This window comes from Paramisgurnus dabryanus, chromosome 20, assembly GCF_030506205.2.
Source record: "Paramisgurnus dabryanus chromosome 20, PD_genome_1.1, whole genome shotgun sequence".
In the NCBI taxonomy this organism is placed as follows: Eukaryota; Metazoa; Chordata; class Actinopteri; order Cypriniformes; family Cobitidae; genus Paramisgurnus; species Paramisgurnus dabryanus.
Window position 1 is genome coordinate 2,841,372 of NC_133356.1, and position 13,922 is coordinate 2,855,293.

The window sequence follows — 13,922 nt, forward strand, 5'->3', positions numbered from 1 at the left end:
AGATCCCCAGTGCTGTGAGTAACGTGACCTGTGAAGTAAATCTGTTCTGTGCTTATAGCAAATACCTACCTGTACAAGTGAAGCTCTGTGTGTGTACGAAGATCCCCAGTGCTGTGAGTAACGTGACCTGTGAAGTAAATCTGTTCTGTGCTTATAGCAAATACCTACCTGTACAAGTGAAGCTCTGTGTGTGTACGAAGATCCCCAGTGCTGTGAGTAACGTGACCTGTGAAGTAAACCTGTTCTGTGCTTATAGCAAATACCTACCTGTACAAGTGAAGCTCTGTGTGTGTACGAAGATCCCCAGTACTGTGAGGAATGTAACCTGTGAAGTAAACCTGTTCTGTGCTTAAAGCAAATACCTACCTGTACAAGTGAAGCTCTGTGTGTGTACGAAGATCCCCAGTGCTGTGAGTAAAGTGACCTGTGAAGTAAACCTGTTCTGTGTCTATAGCAAATACCTACCTGTACAAGTGAAGCTCTGTGTGTGTACGAAGATCCCCAGTGCTGTGAGTAACGTGACCTGTAAAAGAAACCTGTTCTGTGCTTACCGCAAATACCTACCTGCACAAGTGGAGCTCTGTGTGTGAACGAAGATCCCCAGTGCTGTCCCGGGTGGACGAACAGCGTTGCCAGCGAAGTACTTTACCTTGTCTGACCTTTGTTTGATTCTGCCTCCAGGAGAAGCGGAGCGCGCCACGGATTGTTGGGCCAGAGCCCCTGTCCCCAGTCTTTCCCTCAAGTGGCCCTGGAGGCGAAAAAGAGACACACTAGTTTTAAATTGCCCTTCCCCCTTTCCCCCTTTTCCTTTTAAATATTTAATAAAGTTTATTTTAATTATAGTATACTCGTCTGTCTGGTCATTGGGGTGGTCTTGGGAAACTCCTCGAGGTGGAAGAGTTGAGAGGGGTGTGACCCTTAGCATAGTTGGGTCCGCCCTCGGGGTGTGACAGATTTGGCGTAGTCGGCAGGGCTCCACCTCGAGTTGAGCGACCAAGGCCCTCCAATGGCCGACGACGAGTTGCCCGAAGCCCCACCCCGTGTAGTGCCCGAGAGGCCTGAAGCCCCCACCCTATTCCCCACCTGTTGTCCCACAGACCGTTCTCGGGACTAGAACGGTTTGGCAGGGGGGGATGTCACCAGGTGACTATGATAGGGCGGGAACCAAAAGTGGCGGATAAAGGTTCCGTGAAGACGGTTTCCGCCCGGGCCCGATTTTAAAATACACCACTTTGCTTCCTGATCTCCCTAGCAACGCAGAGCAGGAGAAAATGAGCCACAGGTGGGGGAATTAGGCTGGCCGTCCACGATTGGAGGAGGGAGTGAAGACAGGCACATAAAAAGGTCCAAGAAGCACAAAGGAGGAGTTGTTTTTTTTGGTGTGAGTCCCTTACTGCCTTGGGCAAAATGTAAACACACGCTCCATCCCTGAAGGAGCCGAAGGGCGCCGTTGATCCGTTAACCACTTATAGTGCAAGGAAAGAGTGCGGCTGCCAGAAGAGGCAAAAAAAGGACGGGGCTGTGAGAATAATTAAAGGGACACTACACCGTGTGCTTGTGGTGTACTTGTCTACGCTGTGTTGCTGCTTTGCAGAGAGACCAGGCTGGTTGGATCGTGCTATTGGGGAAGAGAGAAGAAAAGGGACAGACAGTTGACGAAGGAATATTGAGGAGTTTCATCAGAGAAGGAGTGAACACAGAGCCATCAATAGTGTAGCGAATAACAGTTGTGGGCAACTAAGTGTGAGTAACAGATGTGGTACTTATCTGAGCCATACTTGTACGAAGAGTTGTTTTGGTGTGTTCCTTTGTGTTTTTGAGGTCCCTGGCCCCACTGGAGAGGACAGCGTGGGTGAGCCGTGGGTTGACCGGAAGTACGGACGAAGGACCTGATGGGAAGCACCGTTTGCTAGTAGAGCAGTGGCCCTGTGGGGAAACAGAAACACAGGTGAGCCAGGGGAAAGAAATCAACACGCCGGGCCTGTGAATACACACATCTTACTCCCATTGGCGGTCCAGTTATTGCCCAACTATCCTCTCGAGGTCGTCGTAGCCAGGTGGCAAGGGCGATTTAAAAACCACGTGAAGTTTATAAGAATGCTGTGGGTGAGTTTCACTGATTGATGGTGTTTACGCTTTACTTGCTGTGTGTATGCTGTGCTTGTAGCGTTCAAACTGCCTAGCCTCAGACGAGTCGCGAGACGACGACATCCGTTGTGGCCTGGGTCCTAAGGAGAGCGAGAATATTTAGCCCTGTGCCCGGGGTGTGTCCACGAGAGCTTCGTTTATCCCTAGAGCAGACAGTGGTGAAGCCCAGTGAGTATTACCAAGAGTGTACTGGCGGACTGTGGGTTGTAACAGTGTATGTATTGACCTTTCCACCAGAAGCACGTGGTGAGCGGAGCCCCGACGAAAGTTCGCCCCAACTCATGACCCCGGTTGGTAAAGAAGGAGGGGGAGTTCGGGAAGCGTTCGGCTCCGTGTCATCAGCCCCACTAGTCCCTACGACGCCCGGACCGTCTGAGTGGATGGGCGAAGGAATACGGTATACCAGCACTGTAGCGAAAGCCCACTGTTCGTAAGGGAAGCTCCGTGTGTGTACGAAGATCCCCAGTACTGTGAGTAACTTGACCTGTGAAGTAAATCTGTTCTGTGCTTATAGCAAATACCTATCTGTACAAGTGAAGCTCCGTGTGTGTACGAAGATCCCCAGTGCTGTGAGTAACGTGACCTGTGAAGTAAATCTGTTCTGTGCTTATAGCAAATACCTACCTGTACAAGTGAAGCTCTGTGTGTGTACGAAGATCCCCAGTGCTGTGAGTAACGTGACCTGTGAAGTAGACCTGTTCTGTGCTTATAGCAAATACCTACCTGTACAAGTGAAGCTCTGTGTGTGTACGAAGATCCCCAGTGCTGTGAGTAACGTGACCTGTGAAGTAAATCTGTTCTGTGCTTATAGCAAATACCTACCTGTACAAGTGAAGCTCTGTGTGTGTACGAAGATCCCCAGTGCTGTGAGTAACGTGACCTGTGAAGTAAACCTGTTCTGTGCTTATAGCAAATACCTACCTGTACAAGTGAAGCTCTGTGTGTGTACGAAGATCCCCAGTACTGTGAGGAACGTGACCTGTGAAGTAAACCTGTTCTGTGCTTAAAGCAAATACCTACCTGTACAAGTGAAGCTCTGTGTGTGTACGAAGATCCCCAGTGCTGTGAGTAACGTGACCTGTGAAGTAAACCTGTTCTGTGTCTATAGCAAATACCTACCTGTACAAGTGAAGCTCTGTGTGTGTACGAAGATCCCCAGTGCTGTGAGTAACGTGACCTGTAAAAGAAACCTGTTCTGTGCTTACCGCAAATACCTACCTGCACAAGTGGAGCTCTGTGTGTGTACGAAGATCCCCAGTGCTGTCCCGGGTGGACGAACAGCGTTGCCAGCGAAGTACTTTACCTTGTCTGACCTTTGTTTGATTCTGCCTCCAGGAGAAGCGGAGCGCGCCACGGATTGTTGGGCCAGAGCCCCTACGGAGCCCCTACGGAGCCCCTGTCCCCAGTCTTTCCCTCAAGTGGCCCTGGAGGCGAAAAAGAGACACACTAGTTTTAAATTGCCCTTCCCCCTTTTCCTTTTAAATATTTAATAAAGTTTATTTTAATTATAGTATACTCGTCTGTCTGGTCATTGGGGTGGTCTTGGGAAACTCCTCGAGGTGGAAGAGTTGAGAGGGGTGTGACCCTTAGCATAGTTGGGTCCGCCCTCGGGGTGTGACATTAGTGTTCCTGAGTATAGAATCTCCAATGACCAGGGCACTTTTAAAAGGTGTTTCAGCTGGTATACTCCTTAGGGGATCGAATCTGTTAGAAATTGTCGTTACGTTATGGGTCTTAGAAGGACGCCTTATATGACTATGCCGCCTAACAGTCACCCAGTTTGACCGCCGACTTGACTCTGATGACGGAACCGAGCCATGTGTATTTTGATAAACACTATGCGCGCTCGATACAGTATTTGTAATATTTATATTAACATCTGATGTCGGGACCGAGCCATTAGTCTTTTCGCTCGATAGATTATTTGCGACAGTAACATTAGCGGTTTTGCTATCCTCAACTAGCGTTCGGATGCGCGATTCTAGTTCAGCAACCTTCTCAGTTAACCTTAATACTTCAATACACTTAGTGCATGTAAACCCCTCTATGCTAACAGCAGAAGCTAAACTATACATGTGGCAAGTAGTACATGTTACAATAACAAGCGGAGTCTTACCGCTTTCATGCTGGGCGATGGCGTCTTCGTTTACCCGAACGCGGTCCCTGGAGCTGCATCGCGTGGGGTGTTCGGTTGTGACACGCCTCGGTCGCCTGCGAACGTCTGGGGCCGGTGTGATGTTTGGCTTGCCGAATCTGCGAAGGCCGGGCAGCGGTTCCTCCACAGCTTCCCGATCGCTTTCATGTCGTTCACGGTCCGTGAAGCTGCATCGCGTGGAATGCATGTTTGTTGCTCGCTTGTGGACGTCGGAAGGCAGGCTGAAGTGGGCGCTGTACCTCGCCTTGGATCTGCTAAAACCGGGAAACAACTCCTCCACAGCTTCCCGCTCAGGTGAGGATAGGTCAGAAAAGCATATATCAGATGAATCCGCCATTAGATCGGAAAATGCTAGCTTCAGCCCACAGTACAGATATACACTGACCTAAAGGTACTACCACCATACTAATACTGTGTTTGACCCCCTTTCGCCTTCAGAACTGCCTTAATTCTACGTGGCATTGATTCAACAAGGTGCTGAAAGCATTCTTTAGAAATGTTGGCCCATATTGATATGATAGCATCTTGCAGTTGATGGAGATTTGTGGGATGCACATCCAGGGCACGAAGCTCCCGTTCCACCACATCCCAAAGATGCTCTATTGGGTTGAGATCTGGTGACTGTGGGGGCCATTTTAGTACAGTGAACTCATAGTCATGTTCAAGAAACCAATTTGAAATGATTCAAGCTTTGTGACATGGTGCATTATCCTGCTGGAAGTAGCCATCAGAGGATGAGTACATGGTGGTCATAAAGGGATGGACATGGTCAGAAACAATGCTCAGGTAGGCCGTGGCATTTAAATGATGCCCAATTGGCACTAAGGGGCCTAAAGTGTGCCAAAAAACATCCCCCACATCATTACACCACCAACACCAGCTTGCACAGTGGTAACAAGGCATGATGGATCCATGTTCTCATTCTGTTTATGCCAAATTCTGACTCTACCATCTGAGTGTCTCAACAGAAATCGAGACCAGGCAACATTTTTCCAGTCTTCAAATGTCCAATTTGGGTGAGCTCATGCAAATTGTAGCCTCTTTTTTCTATTTGTAGTGGAGATGAGTGGTACCCGGTGGGGTCTTCTGCTGTTGTAGCCCATCCGCCTCAAGGTTGTGTGTGTTGTGGCTTCACAAATGCTTTGCTGCATACCTCAGTTGTAACGAGTGGTTATTTCAGTCAAAGTTGTTCTTCTATCAGCTTGAATTAGTCGGCCCATTCTCCTCTGACCTCTAGCATCAACAAGGCATTTTTACCCACAGGACTGCCGCATACTGGATGTTTTTCCCTTTTCACACCATTCTTTGTAAACCCTAGAAATGGTTGTGTGTGAAAATACTCAGACCGGCTGGTCTGGCACTAACAACCATGCCACGGTTGCACAAATTGCTTAAATCACCTTTCTTTCCCATTCTGACATTCAGTTTGGAGTTCAGGAGATTGTTTTGACCAGGACCACACCCCTAAATGCATTGAAGCAACTGCCATGTGATTGGTTGATAAGATAATTGCATCAATGAGAAATCGAACAGGTGTTCCCAATAATCCTTTAGGTGAGCGTATGTTTACCAATAATTTACTTAAAATCTTATTTGTCGTTTTTTAATCATATTGCAGTGTAAACTATTACTGTTCATTTAACCTATAGGTAAAACAGATTAAAATCTTGTGCCATGGTTCAGCCGACACTTAATTGTCTTCCTAAGATCTTAAACCTAATTTTTTATGTCTTCTGACTTCAAGACAGTGACATTAGCCATATATTTCAACACAAGTCTAATATTACCAATTCATTTCCAGATTTCATTTGTGTGTGCCAAGTGAATAGAAACAACCGTAGGAATTCATTTTGCACACCAAAGTCAATAATTTCACGGTCTGTCAAGTGTTGCAATGTGCTTTCTCACACAGACATTTCTTCATCTGAATGTGCCCGAGGATCTTACTGAGATTTCTGTGTGATCCAGAGATCATTATAGGTGGTTAGATGCGAACATACGGTATCTTTTCTGTTTCCTTAGTAACACAGAGATCTGAATATCTGTAGACAGCACATACAGTATATAATCCAGTCATTTCACTACTATATATGACCTGGTCAAAACCTGCTGGTCGTCTTATATGGTACATGTAGCCCACACTTGCTTGGTCAGATTTTATGTCGAATGACATCATTTAAAAAAATATGGGGTTAGAATATTCAGAGCAAAAATTTAGATGCCAATATGTCACTACAAATGCAGCCGCTTTACACAAATTATTTAGATTTTTATATAAACTGAATAAATAAAGATGCATAATAAAAGCTGCATCTACATGTTCTTACCTCGACTGCTGCCTCTGTGAATCTATTTATAGGGTTTCTATTCATAGCTCCATTTATGCAATGTTAGTAATTGGCCGCTGTGAGATTGCATGCTTTCATTGTAATGCCTCTATATAAATGAAGAATTTTATTAATGAAGATTATGAGATAAACCCAGCTTTTTCTTGACAGTTTCTAATGTGAGAGAGACATTTGTGTGCCAAATTGTCCTGGATGAAAGAGAGTCCCCTCGACGTGCCTCTGCATTTTCATTCACACAATCTAGAGCGAGCAGCAGGAATTAGTGAATGCTCTTGGTTCTGTATGCTTTCCAATGTATTCCCAAATCTATTTTCATTCAAAAAAGATGGCTGCTCTTAAAGGGATAGTTCATGCAAAATGAAAAAAGTTAATTTTTAAACCTGTACATTTCTTATGCATTAACATGAATGGAAATGTTTGAATATGTGATGGTCGCTGTCAACGCTCACTTTTAGAAAAAAGAACAAGGTCCTATAAATAGATCAAATATGAGCAAAAGTGCTTCCATACAGTTTCTGTGGATTCAAAATATAACAAACTTATGTATAACTTCCACATTTTTACCATTTAGTTAAAGAGCAACTATGGTCCGATTCACGATTTTACATTTCCTTTGGTGTGTAGGTGTGTATTAGTACATGTTAATGATATGCAAAAGGTACAAACCCCAAAGTAAACGATGACGTGAATTATCGTTTCTAATGTAAATCTCTTTTCTTGGACTACAACAAACACACAGATTGTAAGCAACAGTTTACTTCCTGGGATGGTTGATGTGGACACGACCGACATTATCATAATTCCACCCGCTTTGACTCACAGCTTGTAAATTAACTCCTGTCAGCATTGCATTGTGCGCAAATCTTTCAAACATGGCAAGGAGAGTCACATTTCCGGCGGACGTCAGATCTATTCAGGCCAATCACAACGTACAGATTAGCTGGCCAATCAGGGACACAGAGCTTTTAAAATCTATTAGTTTTGTACAAAATCAAAGGGTTTGAGAAAGGCAGTATAATATCTGTAGCTACAAAAATTTACAGTATGTGGAAAATATTCTTGTTTTTGAACCATAAAGCACACAAACACATTATATTAAACCAAATACACAAAAAGTTTTTTTTAGCAATGAAATGGGTACAATTTAAATATGATGTCAATTGTGACCCTGGACTATAAAACCAGTCTTAAGTCGCACGGGTGTATTTGTAACAATAGCCATTAATACATTGTCAAAATATCATATCTTTAAAAGGTAAATATCATGAAAATCTGTCTTTTTCCATGTTTAAGTGCTATAACTGGGTCCCCAGTGCTTCTATCAACCTAGAAAATGTGAATAAGATCAACCAAGTAGTTTTGGTAAACCATTCGCTGCAAGCATGTGATGTCAGAAGAAGATAATAATGCCCCTTAATCTGCACTATCCAACCACAGCACTGCCATTTAGTGCAGAGATCAGCTCATTTGCATATAAGAGGACACACCCAAAACGGAACATTTATGCTCACACCTACAAATTGGCAATTTTACCATGTTGTAATAAATTATCTATATGGTATTTTGAGCTAAAACTTCACATATGTACTTTGGGGACACCAAAGATTTATTTGACATCTTAAAAAAGTGTTGTGAAATGTCCCCTTCTAAGATATTAAGTAAAGACCATGTTCATGAAGATATTTTGTACATTTAAATAGATCAAAAGTGTATTTATCACATTAGTATGATATTTGTTGCTAAGGACTTCATTTGGATAACTTTAAAGGCAATTTTCTCAATATTTAGATTTTTTGCACCCTCAGATCCAGATTTCCAGAGTTGTATCTTAGCCAAATATTGTCCTCTCAAACTAACCCACACAAAAATTGAAAGCTTTTTTATTCTGCTTTCAGGTTATGTATAAATCTCAATTTCAAAAAAGATATACCCTTATAACTGGTTTTGTGGTCCAGGGTCCCAAAGGCTTTGTGCCATTTTATCAAATCCGTGGTGATTGTGTTGTATATGTGTATTCTCTCATTTAAAGACATATTAGGCATGAACCTTTGTACTGTATGTGTGTGTGAAATCATTCATAAAGGCTTTAAGCTGTTTTTATTATATCAGCCCCTGTGGGTATTTTTGTTCATGTAAAAATGTTATGATTTTGTGCTGTGCAGCTCTTGTGTTGTAGCAGATGATGTAGTCCTGAGTGCATTGATAAAAGTAAAGGTGCTTAAAAGCTTCTTTAAAGCCATGCCATGAAAAAAAAAAAATTTTTTCTTTCATACCTTTTTTATAATCTGAATAACCTTTTTTTACCATAAAGAACCTTTTGTGAAATAATTTTTCTGTTCTGTCTATGAATATTTTTTCTTTTGAAGTATAGAGTTTGTGTTTGTCAGCAATATATCCAGTCCAACAAGGTCAGGGTTTCAACAAGCAATCTAACAGAACTAACCAAGTTTGTATTTTGGACCGTTGTGTTATTTACATTCTGATTTGTTTTCCATTAGAAATAAAGGAAAGGTCATGGTTAAAATATGAGCACTCTCCAGTCAAAGTCCTGGAACGTCTATCCAAACATCGGGGTATAGCACAATCAATAAATTTTTAAGAGGCTATGCTCAATGCTGTAAATTATGCAGTCTGCTTTCTACACATATGACTCAGGCTGGGCCACTGCAGCGATTGCCAGAGAAAGATATTTTTAAAACAAACAGAATTAGAGAAATCGCAGTACATCACAATTCTGTCATCATTTTATTACAGGTGTAATATGAAACGATCAGTGAAGCGTCAACTTCTCCATTGCTTTACGCTACAATGGCTACTTTGCAATGCCTTTCAAAACCCACATGTTTCTGAGCGTTAACATTTTGGAAATCCTTCAGAAAAAAACTTTAATTCAAGTGGTGGGGTGTTTGTTAAACTGTTGACATTTCTGGCTTTATAAAAATACATTACTTCTACATCTTGCTATGTCTATCATTTTTTACACTTCTCTGGGGCAATATGTATCATTTAGGCAGGCACAGATACTGTATACATTTGGTACAAATTAGAAGTTCAAATGTTTACTTTTTGATCATTTTTTGACCAGTTTGCATGATTAGAAATGACAAATATTGTTCAGAAGTGATTTATGCTTTTGATTGTCTCCAACTCTTATTCACAGACACATGTTGACTCATTGGCAAAGTAACTTTTAAAGCTTTAGTGCTGTTTTTACGTATAAACATTATGTAAAACTTTATCAATACAAATTGTGTACAGTACAATAACAATTATTTATGGTATGAAAATGCTAGAAGTTTTTTAGAATTGTGTTTAAAATAGTCTATCAAGTTTAAATAATACAATATAAAAAAAAAAAAATTTCGACAGTAGCCTAAATTAAACGCTTTCCCATGAAACACGATGATAAATACATGTAAGCTATAGCTTGAATGCGCCGTAAGTCGTTCTGGACCAAAGCATCTGTGAAATGAATCTCTTGCATGTAAAAATTGAAATCGTTTGGTTGAAAATCAAAATCCAGTATGCTACCTTTAAATGAACGTGATCTGCTCCACTGGTGGTCTCACGACTCTCTGAAAGGACTCCGCGTATCCGCGCACATGAAGGGAGACACATATGCACTTATCCACTCGTAATCTGACGGTGCTCCACCCTCTCCATCGCTTTCATCTCTCCATCTGTTACTGTCCCACGCGTGGAGAGGATTTCAGCACCGGGACAGATCCTCGAGGCATCATGGCGACAGAGGTAAGAGATTTATCATCACACTGTGAGCTTTGAGATACGCACACAGTAACGTTACGTACAGTACTGTTTTGTTCTGCGAGTATTGCGGCTAGCGGGTGCGTTTGTTTGTCGTGGTTGATATGAAGTTATTTTGACACCTGCTGTGGGTCTGAACCCCGGTCACGACGCATAAACACTTTAGTTGAGACGCGTTCAAATGAACTATAACAAATGTGCGTGTCAATGAAGTTTCTTCCACTGGACAAGTCATTCGTTTAAATTAGCCGAAAGTTCGCGTTATGTGTTGAAGAGCGCGTGAGCGATACTGACAGACTGATGTATTATTCAGCACCCTGGACAGAGACGCAAACATACAAACTAAATGAACAAACCACAGGTGAAATATACTGTAGTATAAACTATAGTAAAAACTAAAGATACTATGTGCTTTGAACCTTACAATAGTAAATATTAACGTATACTATAGTATTTACTACAGCTTATCAATTTACTACAGATTGTCAAAAATGGTCCCAAGCGATCACTGTGACAGTACCCTTTAAAAAGATCCTAATATGTACCATTAAGGTGCACTCTTTGGTACCAATATGTACCTCTAAGGTACTATGAACTCTTTTTGAAAGAGTACCACCCCAGTGACAGCTAACACAAATTCCTGTGGTGAAAGCGTCCTGTGAATGAGAAGGGAAAACACAGTAGAAAAACAGGATTATTAAAGGTGCCGTAGAATGTAAAACTGTATTTACATAGGCAAAGATAATCATACGAGTTCCGTACATTCGGTAATGACATATCATTAGCATCAAACACGATTATTTCCTCCTTCTTATGTAAACCTTGTGCATGCAAAAGACCACTGGAAAACAGACCAATCTCAACATAACACCAACTGTGACGTCACAGTCGAGATGTACGACCCCCAACATTAAATTACACATTAAATTAAGTAATGTTGTTACAACAAATTTGTGACTGCTGAGTTAGCACTATATGCTAGTTAATGCTATATGCTAGCGTTTAGGCTAAAGTTCTACTATTGACGTTACAGTTACGTTTTGCAGGTCCATACTGAAAAAAAAGACACAAACTTACCACTCAGAAACGTCCATTAACAATCTCCAAACAATTGATTATTCCTCGAAATCTGATACAGACTCAAACATAAGATCTGTTTACACACACACAGAGCTACTGAAAGAGCTGCTCTGAGAAACAGCCAATCAGAGCAGAGCACAACATTATTATTCATGTACCTATCCAATAAGGTCATAATAGACCATTTTCATACTAATGAATGGTTTCCAAACCAAACCTCAAATCCTAGGGTTGTAAATGGACATGTAAAACTGCCTCTGGATAATTTTTGCACTTAATAAGGCCGCACACCTTTTAACAACAATTTAACTTATTTTTTATGCATTCTTTGGCAGCTTTAAATGTATTTTACCATATTTAATATTAATCCACAGATTTGCTACATTGATGTAAATGGCTTACAGTAAAAATGCTATTACTTTTGATTGCAAAAGTATGCAAGCAGTACTACTTGGTCAGCGATTTGTGGAAAACCCTAACCCTATATTTTGTCACGCACTATACTGCTAATGAACATGAATACCTCACACCAAGTAGTTTTGTTTAGGAGAGTTGTAGTGTTACCTCTAATAGTTATCTCTAACCAACTGGACCTGTTAGATATCTTTTTTTTGGATACCAAAACACCTTAGCAATCACTCTAGGGATCACCCAGAGCAGCCTATAGCACCTGCATAGCAACACCATGGCAACCACCCCACTATATAAAAAATAGTTTTTATTCATTTAGTTTTTATTTAGTCTTTATATTGTTTACACCCTTTTATAAACAACTTTAGCAATTAAATTGCAATGAGTTGCTGCCTAATTAACAAATGAAAAGCCGCAAGTAATGATGTCATATGAAGAAAGCTGCACTTAAAATAAAGCCATGTTTATATCAGTCATAGAGTTAGCCTTAAAAATATTTTCATAAAAACTACACCTTTATCTGTTCTTATTGGCATCTTTCAAAATACCAACATGTCTGCATCCCTTTTATTCTTCATTCATCATCAATCCCTTCCAAACACTAATTGGTTTATATTTAGGCGCCTGTATGGATTGCATGGCAACCTGCTTTCTGTCTGTTAAGTGTAACATCTTGATTACAGATTCATTTAAGAGGCAAGCAAATCCCTCCAGTGAGAATACACAGAGAATAATGTATTCAAGAAGAGTCACAATTCTCTCATTCAGCAACCTAGTTTTTACTTTGGCTAGGATACGCTTATTAAAACTGATTGCTACAACAAAAAAAATGCTTTTCCTGTCACAAGAGCAATGGTCATGCACTTGCTCTAGGCATCATGTGGTCTTGTCAGCCTGCATCCAGCTCATTGGCATTAAAATGATTGTAATGAGTCATCTGAATGCTCAGTGTGCCTTTCCTTTGCTTCACTGGTCAGTTTAGCTTTCAGCACTGCAAACTGTGAGTTTATTATTCTAAAGCTTCTTTAGGCATCTGGTTTAGTTTCTTAAAGGCTGACAAGCCTCCTATACATCAAGGTACAATTAGTTCTTAAAATAGCCACTGCTCAAAATAAAGCAGGTTGTGTTATGGTAGCTCTGGAGCTACTGTGACAGCTGCTGTGTGATGTGTTTGTTGCTGCTCTTTAAGAGAGTCTTTGGAGGATTGCTTGTTATTCTTCTGTCTAGATGAAACATTCACAGTGAGCAAAGTGGTTACATGCAATTTTCCCTTTAACGATTGATTTCTACCCGATCGAAACCCTAAAAATTGCTTATGTTTGTGTAAACTGGATGTGGTTTGATTCATTCAGTCATCTTAAATATTATATTTTCACTTAATTAAAGTGCCAGTTGAAACAACAGCTAATGCATCGTCATAAAAAAGTGTCAAAATATTATGCCAAGCACCATGGGGCAGTACTCTTTATAAAGGTCCTAATTCTGTTTGTCCCATTTAGGTACAGATATGTATGCATTTGTGTACATTTGAGGCACTAATATGCACTCTTTGATACCAATATGTACACATCTGAGGTAGTAAAATGACCTCAATGGGGCATCTTTAGCCCTGGGTATAGTCGCATAGGCATGTTTTTGTCCTACTTAGCTGTATTTTTTTATTTACGAAGTCTTAAATCGAAACAAACCAACTGCAGCTTGATTGATAATAATAATAATAATAATAATTGGAATGCACAATCAAAACTCTTTATATACTCCTGTACGTGCATGCGCAGCCTACGCGTATAATGTAAGGTTTTCAAAAATTGGCTGGTGCACTCTTGCGTATGCGTAAAAATAAGAGACTATAATTTGGCCTTTATGCTTTATATAAAGTACAGTATTAACTATTTCCCCGCCAGTGACGAGTTATCTCATCAATTAAGAGAAAAAAATTAAACATTTTAATCTGTGTGTATGGTAATCTGTAATTCTGTGATTATCCACTAGATGGCGCACTTACACAATTTATG

The 13,922-nt window shown here is 41.0% G+C and overlaps 1 protein-coding gene and 1 long non-coding RNA gene across 2 annotated transcripts in view; one reads left to right on the plus strand and one right to left on the minus strand.

Moving 5' to 3' along the window:
* The window catches only part of LOC135786570 (uncharacterized), a 29,147-nt gene extending 18,828 nt beyond the window's left edge, over positions 1–10,319 (minus strand). The window contains exon 1 of the long non-coding RNA XR_010546950.2: positions 10,183–10,319. This is a non-coding gene — a long non-coding RNA (uncharacterized lncRNA). The remainder of the gene's footprint in view (positions 1–10,182) is intronic.
* Positions 10,028–13,922, plus strand: part of golga7bb (golgin A7 family, member Bb) — a 33,343-nt gene continuing 29,448 nt past the window's right edge. Inside the window, exon 1 of the mRNA XM_065296036.2 lies at positions 10,028–10,401. Within this exon, the coding sequence (XP_065152108.2) occupies positions 10,270–10,401 (132 nt within the window). The 5' untranslated portion in view covers positions 10,028–10,269. The remainder of the gene's footprint in view (positions 10,402–13,922) is intronic.